General features: G+C 41.5%; 2 protein-coding genes across 11 annotated transcripts in view; both read left to right on the top strand.

Moving 5' to 3' along the window:
- The window catches only part of LOC141564692 (zinc finger protein 114-like), a 92,707-nt gene extending 80,389 nt beyond the window's left edge, over positions 1-12,318 (top strand). Inside the window, exon 4 of the mRNA XM_074307476.1 lies at positions 11,351-12,318. Within this exon, the coding sequence (XP_074163577.1) occupies positions 11,351-11,424 (74 nt within the window). The 3' untranslated portion in view covers positions 11,425-12,318. The remainder of the gene's footprint in view (positions 1-11,350) is intronic.
- Positions 6,858-20,680, top strand: part of LOC141564686 (KRAB domain-containing protein 5-like) — a 69,833-nt gene continuing 56,010 nt past the window's right edge. For 5 of the 10 annotated variants that reach the window (XM_074307456.1, XM_074307453.1, XM_074307461.1 and 2 more), the window contains exons 1-2: positions 11,352-11,451; positions 13,210-13,339. In XM_074307456.1, coding sequence (XP_074163557.1) covers positions 13,307-13,339 — 33 coding nt within the window. In that variant the 5' untranslated portion in view covers positions 11,352-11,451; positions 13,210-13,306. Of the gene's footprint in view, positions 7,067-11,347; positions 11,452-12,574; positions 13,340-20,680 lie in introns of those variants that run through there. The other 5 variants (XM_074307459.1, XM_074307457.1, XM_074307458.1 and 2 more) reach the window with 3 other exon arrangements.

Below are 20,680 nucleotides of genomic sequence, written 5' to 3'. Positions count from 1 at the left end.
GGAAGGTGAGAAAGGAAGGAAGATGAGAATTGGGTAGTTTCTTTCCTCTTGCTCTGTCTGTCTGAATTGCTCTTGCTTCTTTCCCTCCCTCCTTCCTTTCTTCCTTCTCTATCTCTCTCCCTCTCTCTCCTGCTCTTCTTCTTTCTTCTTTTCTTCTTTTCTCCCTCTCTTTTTCTCTTATCTTTCTCTTCCTCTCTGTCTCTGTCTCTGTCCCTCTCTTTCTTTCTCTCTTTTCCTCTCTCCCTTCTCTTTCTCTTCCTTCCTCCTCCTTCTCTCTGTCTCTCTCTTTCTGCTTCCCTCATTTCCTTCCTTCCTTCCTCCCTCTCTCTGCTTTCCTCCCTCTCTCCCTTTTTCTCTCTCTTCTCCCTCTCTCTTTCCCCCTTTCTCCCTCCCTTTCTGCTCTGTCTCTTGTCTATCAAGTATCATTCTATTCAATCCTAACACCAATCCTATTCTTTCTTTGCCCTGCCTCTTTCTTGACTATAGAATAATAATAATAAAACCACAGCCACTTTTACTTCATTTGCTATCCTCAGTTGATTCTGAGAGTCAGTGCTTCTAACACCATTTTAATAGGACTGTATCTTCCTTTTTTATATATCCTTTCTTTCTTCTATCCTTGCTTCTATCTTCTCTATCTTGTGCACAGTTTTCATGTACTCTAAGATGATCAATGAGTTTTCTAGCTGTCCATATTATTCTCTTAAGAGAATTCATGCTTTCCCTTTTTATTAGAATTCTTTTCCTTTGCATTTCATTATTTAATAATACAATATACTTTTTAATAAACAGTACTAACAAAAAACCAAAAAACAAAAATCTTACCATTTAGGTAAGATCATTTGCACATTTCACAAAACAGTCTTTTACAATAATCGACAAAGCTAAATTATTCCAGAAACTCAGTACTCTTAAGTGAAAAAAAAAAAATACTATAGGTCACAAAATGTTTGCTATCAAAATAGACAAAATGCCCTTTATTGGACTTGATGGTGTCCCAGAATTGTATGGGGTTGAAATCAGAAATTGTGAAGAAAAAAAGAAATTCAAAGATAAAGGCCCAAGAAAGTAGGGGGAGGGAAAGCATATCTGTTTACATAGTAGTCAAAAGTCCATAAGATAATTTTAATTGCCTCTCTAATGAAAGGAATGGATTTTTTTTTGGTTCATGCTTTGGTGGGGGAAAAGTATATATTGTGAGAAAAAAGAAAAGAGATTTTCATTTTTCCTGGGCTGCCTTCTTCTATGAAAATGTTAGTTCTTGTGATCCTTTCTACCTTTTGTCTAAACTTTTAGAAATTCGCTGTCCCCAAATTTAGAATTTACATTAACCTATATGCAAATTTCTTTTCTTCTCTCATAAACTTTAGGATAGAGTCACAATTTATTGCCAAGATTTCCATTCATTTCTATTCCAACCTTTAGTCCTTTAGAGTTAGGGAGAATCAGAATTAGAAATGATTTTTTTTTCTTATTAGTATCTAACCTCTTTCAAAAGATAAAAGGATCATTAAGGCAAGTCATCAATTTTTCAATTATGGATTGGATAGATGGCCATTATTGAATTCCTTTCTAAATAAGAAATTCTGAGATCTGATGATACTGAGTAGCACTCCCCCACTAATATCTTCTACTATACTCCTAATAAATTCCTCTATACTCCTATTTCTTGTTTCTCTTCCTGGCTTACCATTCGTTAATTTAAATTCAATTTTTTCAGCTCTGAATTCTCTCCCTTCCACCTCCCTCTTCCCTCATTGAGAAAACATGAAAATCAAAACCTATTACAGAGTGAAACAAATTCTTGCACTGGTTTTATCCAAAGTAAAAACCACTCGTTTTGAACTCTCACTTCATCACTTTTCTATCTGGAAGTATAAAGTATGTTTCAATGTCCTCTGGAATTGCAATTGGGTTGATCAGAGTTGCTAAATAATTCTAAGTTATTTGTCTTTACAATATCTTTGTTGTTGTTAGCCATTTTTCAGTTGTATCCAACTCTTTGTAACCCCATTTGAGATTTTTTTGGCAGGGACACTGGAGCATTTTGCTATTTCCTTCTCCAGGTCATTTTACAAGTGAAGAAACTGAGGCAAACAGTGTTATATCATTTGCCCGGGGTCACATAGCTAGGGTCTGATGCCATATTTGAACTAAAAAAATGAGCCTGGAAATCCCTTTCCATATAATATCTCCCTTGAAAGGTAATAACCCCTGAATAGAAGTTCTGTAGATAACATTAGCCCCATTTTTACAAATGAGGAAACTGAGTCTAAGAACAGTTAAATGCCTTTGAATAATAGATCTAGAGCTTTAAGGAAAATCAGAGGCCATAGGGACCAGCTTCTTTATCTTGCTAACAAGGAACTGAGATATATGGGTGGTAAGTGACTTATTTTGTTCTTAAGTTAGTAAATGTTTGAGTCAAGATTCAGGAACCAATTTCTTCCTATTTCTAAAGTCAGCATCTTTTCTAGTATGCCATGTGGAATTTTGGTTCCAGTTAGAATAATTATGGCTGTGAGATCAAGTTTGCTTTATCACAGTGTCTTATGGACAACTTCATAAATTCAAGCACATTCTTTTTCCTGGTAGTTATTATGTATCCTACTAGTCCTGATGGTTTAAGTGGTTCTAGTGAGCCTAGGCAGAACCTAGTTCTAGATGTTGAATTTTGGTGCTAGGATCTATGCCATCATGATTGGAAAGTATCTGACATGATTCACCATATCCAGCCAATGTCAGTCAAACTTTGTCTAACTCCTTCACTATATTTCCATCTGCTCTGACATTCCATCTTTTGAATTTTGCCATCAGCGTTGTTACTGCATCTTCTGGACCAGAGACAAAGTTCTAGATCCTACAGTTTATAGGACTTAGCTCAGCTCCGGAATTCCTGCTCTGATGACCTTCTGAGAATCACATGTGAACCATTGTATTTAGCTGACTGCCACCATGTTTTGCATTCTATACAATATATCTTTTTTTTTTTTTAATCCACTTGTCTTCCATGTGAGCTTCTCTTTCCATCTCTCAGTTATTTAGTTCTGGAACCATAACTAAATCAATTTTGTAATTGCCAACTGAAACAGCAAGTCAATCCATTCTCCTATGGGAACTCTACTCATCTTCCTTGGGAATTTGAAACCAAATATCTCCCTCTGGCCTCTGAGTCTTATAGGTAGCAACCTTCTCCCCTTTCTATTTTGTGTCCCCAAGTATTTAGCATTTGTCCGACAGGTAGCAGGTATTTAATAAATATTTTTATTCATTTAATACATTTGAAGATAAAACATTAAAAATGCTTTATTTTAAAAGCAGAGAAAATTGAAATTTAATCAGAGCCAATGTGGTAAAAATATAGAAAGATTGTTAGACTTTAACTCAGAAGATCATCTCTCTAGTTCGGTAAGGGAACTTTAAGGTCCCTTATTCCTATCTCCCCATTTTACAGATGAGCAAACTGAGGCCAAGAAAGAATACTTGCTCAACTTCTACCATATAGAATAGTAGCAGGGCCATGATTTCAAAACTAGCCCTTACTCCTGAGTTCTTTTTCATTTTATTTTCTAAGAGGGGTCTAGGTACCACAGTCAAAAGAGTGCTTAAGATTTGAGTTTAAATCTGCTTGGTTTCCTCTGTTATAAAATTGTGAGAGTCATAGGGCCAGTTTCTCAGAGTTGTTGTGAATATCAAATGAGAGAATCCACAGTCTCCCCCATTCTCCAAAAATACAAAGGAAGTACAATTCCTTATCTCTTCTACCAAGTCACACTTCTTCATTTAATTACATTTGTGGTTGTTGTTGGGTTTTGTCTGACACTTTTTCAGCCAATTGGGGATTTTCTTGGCAAGGATACTGGAGTGACTTAACCATTTCTTTCTCCAACTTATTTTATACATGAGGAACTGAGCCATAAAGAGGCAAGTTGTAAAATTCTATTGTCTCCAGACACTGCCTAAATTGAGACCTGTTTTCTCCCACTCTATCCAGGAGCATCTCCATTCTGCCTGATCTCTATCTGGACCCAGATGGCTCTGGAGGACACAATGAGGCTGGTGTCTTTGCCCTACCCTGCCTCATTTCAATCCATTTCACTTACAAGTCAGGACATCACCTTCCAGATATCAAGGTCCTCTTCAAGAAAGAACGACCAACAATCTTATGTCCTATTAGCATTCTCTATGTTAACTCCTGAGGATTTTGGATTTCATGGTTCCTTCATTTTCCTGTGCATTCTGTTCAAATTACCCTCTACATGATTCATAATTCCTATTTTATTGTGGGGTTATCTCATAATTTGCTCATTAAATTTTTAACTCATCCCATGCTACTGACTTCCTCCCTCCACCCCCCTCCCCGTGATTCTCTTTTATTATTCTCATTCATTTTCCTTTTTTTTTTTTCTTCTACTTTTATAATTTGCTTTTAAAAATCCTTTATCCCCAGTCAGACAGACCTTTCCTTCCAGGCTGCTAAGCTGCTTCCCTCCCTGCCATCTTGGCCCTGGAAATCCACCCTAAACTTTAATGAAGGGAGCAAAAGCAAACCTCATTCTCCTTGGGATGAGTCTTACACAAAGTGGGTGCTGCTTAGAGAATAAACAAAAGCCAGGGTCCCATTTTGGGGGTCCCACTCCAAGCTAATTAAGGGATAGATAGATGGCTGAGTGATCACATTACTGGGTGAAGCCCTTCAGGAGACTTGCCTGGACTTTCAGCAGAGGGGGCTTGACAAAAATAGGAACAGGGATGGATCACAAATTCATAACATGATAGTTTCACATTCATTTCCATTCAGACACAGTTTGGATGGGAATAGAGCTTAAGCATTGAATGGAACCATGGAGCCAAAATCCAACTTCTCACTTTCAACATGAGAAAACTGAGTCCCAGAGAAGTTGTTCCTTGCCCAGACTGACAGAGCTAGAGAGCAGATGAGGCAGAATTCCAGCCCAGATTATTATGATTGTAACACCAGGACCCTATCAGTCACCAGTAGTCCTTCCTCCTCCACACACTCTGCATATTCATCAATTTGAATTAAAAGTGACTAAACTATCCATATGTTTTAGCTACTTTATAAGACTTATGACCCAAGGAATTGTAACAGTAATGAAAATAATAACAGCTAGCATTTGCAGAGTAACTATGTATTCAGAGTTTGCTACAAATACTGACTCATTTGATGAACCCTTCAGTGCATTGAGGTTAGTGCTATTATTGTGTCTAGTCTACATTCTGGCAGGAGTAGGTTAAGTGATTTGTGTGGAGTCACATGGAAAGTGAATTTGAAACTGAATTTGAATTCAGGTCTTCAGGTCTAGTGTCATCAAGCAGAGCATTCTATCCACTCTGTGCCATAGCTTCCAAAGAAGTCATGACAGAAATACATGTCCAAAAGAAATCAAAATGTTTTTCCCAGAACTCATTGTGTGTCAGCAAAGAAGAGAAAATAAAGTGAAGTACCAGTCAAGGAATTCCTGAAGAACCTCAGTAATATGTGATTGCTTTGGAATATTATTGGACAGTTAAGGACAAACATTAGGATTTCAAAGAAGAATTCACTATACATCATACATAGAGTTTGCGAGTTGGATGTTGAAGGAGATCGAGTCTATAGCAAGAGGCTGCATTAATGACATCCCTAAGCCCAATGGCTCCAATGTGAGCTCTGGGTAAAGTCTTTCCCCCAATCACTGCTTTTAAGAGCTTTCTTTCCAGTACGAATATTATCATGTTTAATGACATGCCTCTTCCAGAGAAAGGCTTATTCCCACTGGACCCCTTCATAACGCTTCTCTCCACTCTGAATCTTCTGGAAATAGATAATCTCTAATATCTGCCTGAAAGTCTTTCCACCATAAATACACTGTGATCCCTCTGTCCAGCAAGACTGTAATTCTCTTTGAAAGCTTTTACCCAGGGATTACATTCGGCATGTTTCTCCCCAGTGTGAACTCTCTGGAGGCCAATAAGGAATGATCTGTAGCAGAAGGCTTTCCCCACATTAGTGTCATCACGAAGGCTTCTCTCCGGGACAAATCGTGTCACGTATAATGAGATCTGAAATCCAGACCGCAGCCTTCCCAAACTGATGAGCGCAAACAGTTTCATTCCAGTTTGAAATGCAGTTGGTGGATTCCAAATGAGTCATGAGAAGAAGAAGATCACATTCAAATGTTCTTCCCAGTATGAACCTGGGAGTTCTGATGCCTCCCACCTTCATTACCTATAGAAAGCTTTTCTGCAGTGGAACTTTGTCCAGCAAGGTCTGAGCTTCTGCTGAAGGCCCCGGGGGCTGCCTGAGTGCCTCCCACCTTCATTCCCCAGAGAAGGCACTTCTGCAGTGGAACTTTGTCCAGCAAGGTCTGAACCCAGGCTGAAGGCCATGGTGGGGGGCTGCTGGTTTGCCTCCCACCTTCATTCGCTAGAGCTGTGCAGGGCCCTCTGAATAGCGGCTGAAGGCCCCGGGGGCTGCCTGAGTGCCTCCCACCCTCGTTCCCCAGAGCAGGCACCTCTGCACTCTGCTGTCCAGGGCCCTCTGACCTGCAGCTCAAGGCCATTTCCCACCGATTTCCCTGACCTGGTGCAGGTCGGGAGGTTTGTCAGGGACAAAGTTCTCCTGCCAAGCAGAGCACTTCCTGCGTCCCCCACTGGACCAAAGCCACCCCCTCGGTCCTTTTCTGACGCGGATAAGTTGACCCCGTGTCCATCCACAGCCCGTTCACTCGGATCTTGCTCTCAGTCCCAGCTTTCCCCCATCTTTGCAGTCAGGCGGCAGGCTGGCCTGGGGGGCGTGGTCACCGTGACGCTGAAACCCGGGGGTGTGGTCTTGCTGTGGCCGGCCAGCGCTGGGGGCGGAGCCTCCCCGTGGCCTGCACGGGGGACGGGGCCTCGCCGCCGAGCAGGGGCGGTCCGCCGGGGTATGGCGGGGGACTCGGAGCCTGGCTGCAGGACCCCCCGCGGTGCCGCCGCGCCCCCCCACTCCCGCCCCCCCCTCGGTGCGGCTGGTTCAGCTCCCCGCTCTCCCCGCCCCGCGGCGCACACCCCTCCCGCTGAGCTGGTAAGTGGCTTCCCCGCTCCTCGAGCCAATCTCAGGCGTTTGGGGGGGCTCTTTGGGGGGAGTTTGGGAGGCCCCCCCGGCGTCTGGGCACCGGAAGTCGAGCCCGCGAGGCTGTCCCAGCCCTCCGCTCGGCGGTCCGGGCGGGATCTCGGGTCCGCTGCCTTTTCGGTCCCGGGCCGAGCCGCCCAGGGTGGTGCCGGCCGGCGCTCCGGGCGGAGCCGGTTTGGCCGAAGGCTCCCTGGGGGATTCCGGACTGGGCGGGACCTTCTGCCCGCTTGGGGAGCCGGACTCGGACGCAGCCTCGTCGGGTCGCGCTCGGAGGGGATGCGGGTCACAGCTTGACTGGGTCCGAGGGCCAGCGAGCGGGGGGAGCGGCCGCCCGAGCCTTCCCATCCTCCTTTCGGCAGATCCCGGACTTCGGGCGGCTGTAGGAAAGCTGCCCTTTTGCCCGCCACGCGTCCCGCCTCTCAGCAGGGCCGGCCGGGCTTCTGGGCCCAAACCCGGGCCGGGCGGACGCGAAGCAACCCGCAGGAGCCGAGGCAGGCGGGCGCCCCCGGGACCCCGCGGCCCGGCCTTGCGGAGGGGAGCGCGGCCCTCAGGGTGCTGCTCCGGGCTGGCCCTCCGGAGCCGCGCCGCGAGGAGGCGGGCGCGCTCCCCCGTCCGAAAAAGCCCCGAACGTGAGTTTCGTCCCGGAAGGAGCGCGGGAAACGTTTTGCGTGCTCCGCACGGCCGGGCCGGCTGCTCCAGATGCTCTGCCCGCCGAGGCTGCGGTGGCGGCCGTCACCCCGGGCCATTCCCCCCGGAGAGTTCCCCCGGCGGCGGAAGCGGCTTTGCGAGCCCCCAAACCCCGAATTGTTTTCTGAGGCTCCAAACCGCTTGTAAACAGGCTTTGTTCTCTAATCTACAATTAGCCTGGAGAGGTGCCCTGCCCTCCCAGCAGCCTCTCCCACCCCAACGCCCATGGGCCGGAGCCCGTGGGAGCCAAGCTTGGGTGCGGCCCGGGGCCTGAGCTTCCGGCTCCTCCTGCAGTGTCCGAGGGCACCCTCCTGTTTCTAAGGCTCCGGAGAGGCCAGATTGGGGGGTCAAGGAAGCAGCCAGAAAACAAGAACCTGAAGACCTTCCTGCCAGCCTAGGGAAATGAGGCTGAGGTACCCCGAGGGCTTGTAGACTTGGGACAGCTCCAGAGATTCCACAGTGGGAAAAGATTGGAAGCAGAGAAAGCCTGGCTCCCCACGTCCCTCGGAGCGGGGCTGATTCTGTCACAACATGAGATGAATCACTTGGGGTGAAAAGATCAAGAAATAATCACTGGGACAATAACTGGACACATTTTGGCATATGAATTTAACTTAATGTAAATATGCCTTTCATAAAAGGCCATTTCATTGAGGCTTAGGAAAAGCTGGCAGGAATTAATGAGTACAATGGAGGCACTCATACCAATCCCAACATTGTAGGTAGCCCAGTGATTCCAGGGCATGGCTGGAATCAGGGAGACCTCTGACTTCAAATGTGAAGTCAGAGACTTGCTAGCTGTGTGACTGTGGGCCAGTCACTTCACTTTGTTTGCCTTGGTTTTCTCATCAGTAAAATGAGCTGGAGAAGGAAGAGTCTAGGACAGTGGTTGTTAGGTTCTTACTAGGTGCTAAGTCGCTACTTAGATGTAAAATGTTACATCACTTCTAGCATGTGTTATGATACTATGTGTTTATGTGATTTATGTAATTATGTGTAATATCTCCTCCACTGATGGATTTACATTTCAAGGTCTTGACTACCCAATGTTCTAAATCAAAAGAAAAGGGGAGATGTTAAGTTCTTACTAGATACAATTCTCTACCTCACACCTTTAGTTCACACCTTTAGTTCAGACCTTTAAAGGAGTTTACACTTTTAAAGGAGCTTGTTCATTGGTTGAAGGAGTTCCCACAAGCCCCTGGGAGTACCCACAAGCCCATTCTCTGGGAGCATAAGAGGATGCAACATTGAGCCTGGAAGCAGTCTGGATTGGGTCAAGGACAAGACTTCCCAGGAGAACTTCAGGGAAGCTTGAGGAGATTCAGAGCCAGGATTCAGGAAGAAGAGAATTCGAGATTCTACCTTTGCTCTGGCTGGAGGCTCCAAAAGCCTCCCAAGAAACCTGCTCACAGGGAAAAGGATTTACAGAAAAGAAACCTCCTCCCAGAGAAGGATTAACAATTGAGAGATGACAGAACACTACAAGTGGTCCTCAAACTTTTTAAATAGGGAGCCAGTTCACGGCCCTCAGACTGTTGGAGGGCCGGACTATAGTAAAAACAAAAACTATGAACCTCTACCCAGTGCCGGAAGTTTGCCTTGCTAACTCAAGTTTAGGTCGAAAGTCACTTCCAGTCTCATTTTGCCATAGCCTGGTGGGCCACACAAATGTCCTCAGAGGGCTGCATCTGGCCCAAGGGCCATAGTTTGAGGATCCCTGGTCTAGGACCTTTGCCAAGAAAACACCAAAAAGGGTCCCAAAGAGTCAGAAAGGAATGAAACGGAACTACAAAAAAGCCAATAACTTTGAAAGACATCACAACTTTGTTGTTGTAAGATCAGTCAGAATAGCAGAGCACTAATTAGGTGTGTATCATCTTTTGAGTGAAAGGTAATGTACATGAAATGTGATTCTACATGATGTAGAATACAAAACACATTTGGGAGGTGGACAGTGTGAGAATTTATTTTGCTTGATCAGATGATTTTACTTATAATTTTATTTTTATTTATTTTTTGTTTTTCCTTTCTTCTGATTTTGGGTAGGAAAGCATAGTAATCTAAGAGGAGTGGGAAGAGGCTTTCCATTCCATTGCCCTCTTAAGAAATTGAAGGGAATTTTTCAGGAATATATACAATGCAGGTCGGAAGGCAATGAGGACAGCTTTGAAAGTACCACTCTGAATTTTAAAATTACTTATAAACCTGTTAGAATTTGGTGTATAGAAAATGCTCATTTTATGTCATGTGTGAGAATTTCAAAATTTCAAAATTCATATATGGATGGTTTTTTCCCTGTCATTCTCACCAATTTTGAAGGCAGGGAATGGAAAAAAAATTTTGTATATGATTTTCGCCCATATTGTTTTGGAACATGTTTTCATGTGTCATTTGTGGTTGTCAATTCTTTCAGATCCTGATATCCTTGTAGCACTTAACAATTGGCAATGACTCCAGGTCCACATTGGAAATTTTGGTTATAAATGACTTTTATTGGTCATTTTTCAGGTATTATTTGGTATATTTTCCACTCTACAATTTCCATTCTTACTTGGTCATTTATTTTGTTCAGATGTTTAAATTTTAATGTAATTATAATTACCTATTTAAAAATACCTATAGCTTAGTTTATAAATTCTCCTAGCAATAATTCTTAAGAAGTAGCTGAGATTATTTTCTTTTTATATTTTTACCTAATCTTTTCCAGTCAGTAAAAATTCCACTAGCTCTTCCAACCCACCTTAAATTAAATCTGAAAAGAAAACAAAAGCTCTGTTTACAATATAAATAGTTAAGGACAATATTCCTGAATTGGATGGGTACCGAAATACATATACACACAGGGTGTGTGTGTGTGTATGTATATGTGTGTGTGAGACCAATTGTGCCCTCTGTGCAGAGATCAAAAGCATATTTCATTATTTGTTCCCTAGCCTTGTGGTTGGTCATTGTGTCTATCAGAGTTCTTCTTCTCAGTTACATTTCTTTAAAAGAGTTTGGTTATTTTGCACATTGGCTTGTGGGTTCTGCTCACTGCTTTTTGCGTCAGTTCATACAAGTTTTCCTGGATTTCTCTGAAACCCTCTCCTTCATATTGTCTTACAACACAGTTCTATCCCATCGAATTTCTATGCTATACTGGTTTGAAGATTTTCCAGCTGAGGGGCATTCTCTCAGTTCCTAGTTAGTCATCACTGAAAAAAAGATGTGAATCCTTTTACATCCTTGTGTTGCTGTTGGTGAGTTGTTTTTTTAGTTTTATCTGATTCTTCATGGCTCTATTTTTGTGTTTTTCTTGGCAAAGATGCTGGAGTGATTTGCTATTTCCTTTTGCAGCTCATTTTACAGATGAAGAAACTGAGGCAAACAAGTTAAAATGACTTGTCCAGAGTCACACGGCTAGGAAGTGTGTGAGGGTGGTTTTGAGTCCAGGTTTTCCTGACTCCAGGCCCAGCTCTCTATCCACTATATCACCCAGTGGCCGTGAATATATGTAATTCTTTGGCAGTCTTACCCTGTTTTCTTATCTATTCTTGGTATCCTCAGACCCAGTTGGTTGCCTGGTCCATACTGGATGCTCTATTCTCCCGTTTCTGGCCCCCACGTTAAATCAAGGCTGAGTCTGTTGAGACTAAGTTGGTGCAAAGGTATGACTTTAATGTACACTCTTCCAGGTGCATTTTTATGGTTTTTCACAATCAGTGGGCAGATAAATTGCTATAAAAAGCACTTTTCTAGTAAAAAAAAAAAGGCTTATGTGTGCTACAATTCCCTTCCCCTACACAAAAATATTCCCACCTTCAAGAGTTTTCAATTGCTCTGTGATCCTACTTCATTACTTTGGAATTATACAACCTTCTCTCAATGACTTCTTTCCCAGGACTGTTAAATTTGAAGGCCCTGGCCCCCAAAAGAAGAATCCCCGGGGAATCTGGGAATGAACTTTACAGAAAAGGAGACTTTTTTATATTGTTTTTTATTTATTTATATTTTTTATATTGTTTTCCCCTCAGTAAGCTATTCTTATTATTCATTCCAAAGAAAAATAAACTCAATAAAATACTTAAGTTTTTCAAATAGTCTTCAATAGTTTTCAACATAGTACCCACATTCTCTAATAACTTAATTCCTAATTTCTCAGCGTTCAGATCAAAAGCAGAGTTCATTTTCAAATATTACTATTTGATTCTTCTCTATGACTCAGGTTTCAAATCGATAGCATTTCTTATAATTATCTTAATTAATTATAGTAATTAATTATAGTATCTTAATATAGTAATAATATTAAAATCAAAGCAAAATGGGGAGGATAATCGTTTGCATGAACGATTATTCCACATTTAATACGTGAAATAACTTATTACCTGTTAAATGACGTTAATTCTGTGGAATGCTTTTCTGGGTTAGCTTGCATTGAAAAAAATCACTTTTCAAGCTGTGTGACCCTGGGCAAGTCACTTAACCCCAGCCTCAGGAAAAAAAAAAAAAATCACTTTTCATCCTTCTATCCATTTGACGTTCTATAATGATTGCTCTCAGAGACCTCCATAGAGTACCTTCCATCCACGGATGCTTTCCATTTTGTTCTTCTAGTTCCGAAATGTAGTATTTCCCCAATGGCTAATTTTAAGGGGATAGGGCATTAAGGTCTGCTCGGCATCCTGCCTGAGGTAAAAAGCCACAATTGTAATAAAGTAACCCATCTGATCTGAGATGAAACTCTTCTTACTTAGTTCGGACAAACTCAAACCAATCCCGTTACACTTTCAGATTCTATCCTGCAGAAAGTCAGTTTCCCTAAGGACTATTTGCTGCTAAAACAAACGGAGCTACTTAAAGCACCGCCAGGACGCCTCCTCCGGGCAGCCTCTCTGGACGGGCGGTCCTTGGATTCCGGGTGGCGGGGCGCCTGCCTAGCCGGGATCCGGGACTCGGGGGAGGGGCGGGACGGGGCGGGGCTCCAGGGCCCGAGAGGCGCCACCCCCAGCAGCCTAGCCCGGAGCTTGGGCAGTAGAGCCGCCGTCCCCCTCCCTCCTCCCGGAGGTCCGAGCCCGGCCCCCGCGGCCGCGCTCTGGAGGCCTCCCCCCGGACCTCGCGGCGAGGCCTCCCGGGGCCCGGGCGCGCGCTCCCCTCCGGCCTGGCCGCCAAGCCCTGCCTTCGCCCGAGTCACTCAGCGCGACCTTCCGCCCTGGCCGGAGCTTCCGTGCGGGGGGAGCGCTGAGGCTCCCGCCGGGGAGGGGGAGGGACGGACTGGTTTCCTCCTGCGGGGGTCCGAAACGCCTTCCTGCCCCGTGGGTCTCCCGGGAGCGTCGGGGAGGGGAGAGGGCCCCGCACGGCTGCTTGTCCCAGGGGCATGCCGGGCGCTGGAGAACTCCTTGGGGACCTCACCCTCTGCATCCTCGTAGGCCAGCCCCCCGCCCGGGCGGTGACGGGACCGACGTGTTCCTGCCGGGCTCCGCCTGAAGAGGACCCGGAGCCAGCCCCGGCTGGGAGCCTGAGGGCATGGCCCCCGGAGCCCGCAGAACCCCCTGGCAGGTGAGTGGGGGGCAGCGGGCCGGGCCGGGCCGGGCCGCTCCGCAGATACAGAGCATTGGCCGGGAAACTGCCCATCTCTACTATGCCATGTGTCTGAAAAGATTCTTATACGGTGTGTGTGTGTGTGTGTGTGTGTGTGTGTGTGTGTGTGTGTGTGTGTGTGTGTGTGTATAATCCCCATGTTATATGCACACACACACTCGCCTATATAGGACATAGGAGACAGCCGTTAAAACACGGGCTTGTCCTCTTGGTGCTCTGAGCGGTTTGGTAAACTTTCATCTCTAACTCTCATTCGCTCCCCTCCCCTCACAGCTGCATTCCCTTTTAATTTTTCAGTTCTCCTTCACTCTTAATGGTTCAGGAAACCCACTTAATTCGTTAAGCTCCGTGTCTTATAGAGACCTATAGCTCTACTCAACTTCTTGGCTCTCTCCTTAAACCCACTTAATTCATTAACCTCCCTGTTTAATATACATATATATATATATATAATTTCTTTGTTCTCTTCTTGCATATCTGATACACACAAATTCACTCTATTAACCTCCGTGTTTTTTATATATATATATATGTACATATATATATAATATGTATATAAATTTCTTTGCTCTCTTCTTGCATATCTGATACACACAAACCCACTTAATTCATTAACCTCCGTATTATATATGTGTGTATATATATATAGTATATTAATATATTAATATGTGTTATATATTAATACATATATTAATTATATTAATGTGTTATGTATTAATATTACATATAAATTATATAATATATAATGTATATATATAAATTTCTTTGCTCTCTTCTTGCATATCTGATACACACAAACCCACTTAATTCATTAACCTCTGTATTATATATGTATATATATATAATATATTAATTATATTAATATATTAATGTGTTATGTATTAATATTACATATAAATTATATAATATATAATGTATATATAAATTTCTTTGCTCTCTTCTTGCATATCTGATACACACAAACCCACTTAATTCATTAACCTCCGTATTATATATGTGTGTATATATATATAGTATATTAATATATTAATATGTGTTATATATTAATACATATATTAATTATATTAATGTGTTATATATTAATATTACATATAAATTATATAATATATAATGTATATATATAAATTTCTTTGCTCTCTTCTTGCATATCTGATACACACAAACCCACTTAATTCATTAACCTCTGTATTATATATGTATATATATAATATATTAATTATATTAATATATTAATGTGTTATGTATTAATATTACATATAAATTATATAATATATAATGTATATATATATATTTCTTTGCTCTCTTCTTGCATATCTGATACACACAAACCCACTTAATTCATTAACCTCTGTATTATATATATGTATATATAATATATTAATATATATTAATACATATATTAATTATATTAATATATTAATGTGTTATATATTAATATTATATATAAATTATATAATATATATATTTCTTTGCTCTCTTCTTGCATATCTAACACACAAATTCACTTTATTAACCTCCGTGTTTTATATATATACGTACATATATATATATAATATGTATATAAATTTCTTTGCTCTCTTCTTGCATATCTGATACACACAAAGCCACTTAATTCATTAACCTCTGTGTTTAATATGTACACATATATATATATATTTCTTTGCTCTCTTCTTGCATATGTAATACTCACAAACCCACTTAATTCATTAACCTTCGTATTATATATGTGTGTATATATATAGTATATTAATATATTAATATGTATTATATATTAATACATATATTAATTATATTAATGTGTTATATATTAATATTACATATAAATTATATAATATATAATGTATATATATATTTCTTTGCTCTCTTCTTGCATATCTGATACACACAAACCCACTTAATTCATTAACCTCTGTATTATATATGTATATATATAATATATTAATATATATTAATTATATTAATGTGTTATATATTAATATTATATATAAATCATATAATATATATATTTCTTTGCTCTCTTCTTGCATATCTAACATACAAATTCACTTAATTCATTAACCTATGTTTTATATACATATATGTGTATATATACATACATATCAAAACTTTGCTCTTTCTGCTTAACACACACACACACACACACACACACACACACACACACACACCCCTTCTCCCTTTTGTTTCTTTGTTTCTTTTTTCCCCCCCCCCAAAACTCTCCCTTTGTAGCAACTGACGGTCAAGGAAAAGCTCTTCTTCCCAGGAACTTTTTGCCTAGGCCTCATGCCCTCTCCAGCGGTTTTCCTTTGCCATGCTATATTCTGAGCAAAAAGAGTCCCCGTTCTTTTCCACGTGTCCCCAAGTTTCTCGGAATCCCTCCCACTTGTCATTTCTTATGTCAAGCCAGTAAGCATTTAGAAAGTGTGTGTTTAAACCTATGGGGATACAAAGAAAGCAAAAATCCTGCCTTCAAGGAGCTTAGTCTAATGTGGGGGACTACATTTAAGCAGCTGTGTCCAATTATGCTACAGACTGTGTATGTATATTGGAGGTTTGAACTAAGACTTGAAGGGGAGGGGGGTGTGAGAAGGGAGAACATTCCCAGCCCAAGAAATTGTCAGCAGAAAGGCCCAGACTCCTGTATTAACATGGGTGAAAATAGATGGGGAATGAGGTTTAAGGAGATTGGGAGAGGGTTGGATCTTGCCCTTTCTATTCCAAGTGTCGCATATATATTTACATATGAAAATATAAATAGATATATATTACATTACTCTGATCATCTTGTGAGAATTGTCAGGATCCTTGCTAGCCGCAGTCAGAGAAAGCAGCTTGGGATATCTAGGCTGGCAAGTACTCTGCAGTTTTTGTAGCCACTCCAGCTATGAGGAGGGTAGGGAACTTCTCCTTTATTTCCAGCGATCATATGCTCATGCACACTTAGTTTCCTCCTGGGCTATTTAATCCAGGGACAATAAAAGTAGTTTGGGGTAAGATCTAGGAGGGTAGGAAAGGGAGACCAAAGGGATCTTATTTTAAAAAGAAAAAAAAATTCTTAAACTGTAGCTTTTCTCTTGGAACTCCACCTTACCCCCCCCCCCAAATAAACAAACCTATTTCTCGTTCATTCAGTTAATTTGCTTTTATTAATCTACTATTTCCTTTGAGTGGATTTAACAAAAAAGGGGGATTCCTGGGATTCTTTTTGGTCCTACAAGTTCCTTAGTTGGGGGGGAGGGGGGATCCTGAAGGTGACATTCTGTTCTATCCAAGAGATAGGCTTGAAATCTAGGGATAATAATAATAACAATATTAAACAATAACAAAGCACATTCAGTTGATTACATTTCCAAAAAATTCTTGTGAACAATGTTTGCCCCAACACTAGAAGTTCTTGTTATTTTACAGTTGAGGAAATTGAGGCAAACAGTACTGAAACGACACCTAGGATCACACAACTAGTAAGTTGAATTCAGGTCTTCTGGCTCCAGATTCCAAGTCACCAAATACTTCTAACTAGGGATAGTTTGAAATCACCCTCCTGTTCTCTTTCTCTCCCCCTTTTCTCTCTTTCTCCCCCCCCCTTTTCTCTCTTTCTCCCCCCTTTTCTCTATTTCTCCTCCTTCCCTCTTTCTCCCCTTTCTTCCTTCTTTCTCCCCCCTTCCCCCAAATCGAACAGAAACTAAATCACTGAAGTGTCTTTTAAATATCTAGGAGGGAAGAGAAGGACTTAAAGAAAGGTACATGGACCAGCTGAATAGCTTTGAAGAACATTTTAAAATTATCATATGCTTTTAATAGCCAATGGGATTGAGGGGTAGATCATTGATCGGGAATCCAATTAGGAACCATTGGAACTGGATGAGTATTGTGGTCATGTGATCAAATCTGTAATCCAGGAAAATTACCTTGGTTCTAGTGTGGAGGATAAATTCCAGGGTTGAGAGATCATAGGCTGGGGACCCACTTATGAGATATGACAGGAAGGAATGGGAAAGGGCGGGGCATTTATGAAGCACCCAGGCACTGGGCTTAATATTTTACAAATAACATTTCACTTGATCCTCAGAGGAGCCTTTATCTCCATTTTACAATTAAGGAATCTGTAGAAATCGGGTTAAGTAACTGGCCCAGGGTCACCCTGATAGTAATTATGGGAGGCTGGATTTGAATTCAGGTGAGCTAGAACAGTAGTCCAAAAGATGGTTAAGGTCTGGTTTTTTGAGGATGAGTCAGTTTATACTCGGTAGGAAAGGAACTGGCTGATAGAGAACCTTTGAAAAATTGAGCAAATGATTGAAATGATAGAGAGTGTCAAGAGTTTTGGAAGAAAGGATTGGGTGGAAACAAAGGCTCACATAGAGTCTTACTTGACTAGTTAAAGGCCCAGTATTTTGTTGGGAGATTGGAGGAAAGTAGCCACTGGAAGACTGCATGAGGAGGTTTTGAGATGAAGAGAATGCATTCAGTCAATAATGATTTAGTGGGCTGTACAAAAGAAATAAATGGTTTCTCTCTCTAGTCTAATGGGTAAGACCACAAGCCATTGGAAGGATAAATAGTCTTTAATTAAAAGAAGGAAGGCACTGGAATCAGAGGGGCTGGAAAGGCTTCATGTAGAAGGTAGAATATTAGTTGAGCCACAAAAAAAAACCAAGAGAGTGAAGTTTCCAGCCATTTTGGATAACTGGGGGGAATTCATGGAGTCTAGAGATGGAGCATGACAAGGAAGCCAGTATCATTGAATCACAGAGAAGGTGGTAGGAAGTAAGGTATAAAAAGACTGTAAAAGCAAGGTGCTAGCTCTTACAGGGTTTTGCATGCAAGATTTGGTATTTAATCCTAGAGGTGATCAGGTGCCACTGAAGCTTAGTGAGAAGGGGAATCTTTCTCTGAGTTTGTGTGAGGCAGTGCTTGCTTATTCAGTAGTTACCTGAAGGAAGCCAGGAGGCAAAAATGAAGAGGTGGAGAGTTCCTATCATTTAGGAAAGCCAGAGAGCCACTGGAGTTTATAGACTAGGGAAATGACATGGTGGGACTTGCAGTATAGCAAAATCACTTTTATTGGCCAATTGAAGTAGAGGAGACTTGCAACAGATCCCAGCAAGCCATTGTGGTACTCCAAGGAGAAAGTAGTAAGGGTCTACACCAGGACTGCTGCAACATCAAAAGAGAGAAATTGGGGGGCAGCTAGGTGGCGCAGTGGATAGAGCACCAGCCCTGAAATCAGGAGGATCTGAGTTCAAATCTGTCTCAGACACTTAACACTTCCTAGCTGTGTGACCCTGGGCAAGTCACTTAACCCCAATTGCCTCAGCCAAAAAAAAAAGAGAGAGAGAGAGATTGGTTTATTAGGGTAATGTTATAAAAGTGAAATGAATAGGTATTAGACTGGATAAGGGGCAAGGAAAGATAGGAGTCAAATTTAGCACCTAAATTAGGAGCTCCAAGGATTGGGAGGTTGCTGTTGCCCTTAATAGTAACAGGAGGATTGGGGGAGGGAATCTTAAGGGAACAAGATAATAAATTCTATTTTGTATATATTAAAATTTAAACTATCTCCTGAGATGTCTGAAAGAAAGTTGTGATAAGAGAAAATTCAATTTTTAAATTAAAATAAGAGATAAGATATTCAGAGGAGAGTGTTTGGGTGGTCAGTAGTTAATATATATTAAATGTTTATAATACATCAGGCATATCATGAGTGCTGAGAATTCAGATTCCCCAAGTCCTGACTTCACAAAGCTTACAGTCCCCTAGGAGAATCAAACACACAAAAAAGAAGCTTACACGGACAACCCAGCAGACACTAGGGCATGGTGGAGAAGCCTCAAACTCACCTGGAACAGCCAGGTGAGAGGTGAAATGTCTGAGCTCCACCCTCTCCTCCAGTGGAAATCTGGAGTTTATGACCCCATCCTCCACCAGAGAAACAGCAGGTAGTGATGAGGTGGCGTGCTAAAGCTGCCGGGATGTCCCACAAGAAGTGGAATAGTGGAGCTGGCCTTCAGAGAAGTCCAGAGTTAGTATGGTGTGATCCTCCTCAGGTGAGAATCGAGGAGATGTGTGAGCTGAACTCTCACCGGAGAAGAAAGTTTGGAGTTTATGACCTCATCCTATGATGGTGAAGGATGTATGTGAGAGGTTTGAGAAGGAAGCGCTTTGCCATGGCTTCTTTTGTAAATTAGAGACTCAATTGGACAAGAATTAGCTACCAATAAAGGTACCGACCTCCTCTAGTGAGATAGTACTTTTATTGATTGATAATTCATAAATGCTCTCGTAAGAGCCCATACTATTAATAGATACCATGCAATGAAGAATTGTGACTCCAGTCTCTAGTGAAAAGGGAAGGTTTGTAAGTTCTTGGGAATCTCAAAAACTGGTAAAAGAGCCATAAATTAAGTTAAGATAACTTAGAAATAAATGGAAGTAGAGAAGAAATATAAATTTTTAAAAAGCATTAATTGGCTGCATTAATGAAAAAATCAGAATGATCAAAGGGAGAAGACAGTATTATCCACATGATTGAGAATTGTTTCTAAGTAACAGAATCTCCAAAAGAGAAATTCATAATGCATAAGTTATAAGATGAAGATGGCAGATAATGAAACAGTATTAGATAAAAATGCTTTGGCCTGGGGCAGATAGGGGGCGCAGTGGAGAGAGCACCAGCCCTGAATTCAGGAGGACCCGAGTTCAAATTTGGTCTCAGACACTTAATACTTCCTAGCTGTGTGACCCTGGGCAAGTCACTTAACCCTAACCTCAGGGAAAAAGAAAGAAAAGAAAAATGCTTTGGCTCAACGTTCAATATATAGGAAACTAGAAAAAACCACTCTCAATATCAAGGCATTTTCACGTTTCTGCCAATCTCTCATCTTTTATCCATCACTCTACCTCTTAATTCATTATCCTGTGTCTTTAAATTTTGGTTTTGGTGGTAAGTTAATTTCTCATAGGGGCAGCTAGGTGGCGCAGTGCATAGAGCACCAGCCCTGAATTCAGGAGGACCCGAGTTCAAATGTGGTCTCACACATGTAACACTTCCTAGTTGTGTGACCCTGGGCAAGTCACTTAACCCCAAATGCCTCAGGGAAAAAAAAATTGTTTCTCATAAACTAGAAACTTCTTTCTTGTGAAGTAGCTCAATCTGTAATAATAGGTTATGAAAAATTCCCATTTTTGATAAATGAAGAAACCCTTCTTTTCTGATCAGTTACTATATTTCTATATAATGGAAAATGAAAACAAAAAAACCTTTGTCATTGACAAGTTAAAACATTCACATCCCCTCTCTTT

The sequence above is a fragment of the Sminthopsis crassicaudata genome, chromosome 3 (assembly GCF_048593235.1).
Source record: "Sminthopsis crassicaudata isolate SCR6 chromosome 3, ASM4859323v1, whole genome shotgun sequence".
Taxonomy (NCBI): domain Eukaryota; kingdom Metazoa; phylum Chordata; class Mammalia; order Dasyuromorphia; family Dasyuridae; genus Sminthopsis; species Sminthopsis crassicaudata.
The sequence above is the reverse complement of the archived record's forward strand: the minus strand, read 5'-3'. Positions and strand labels throughout refer to the sequence as shown.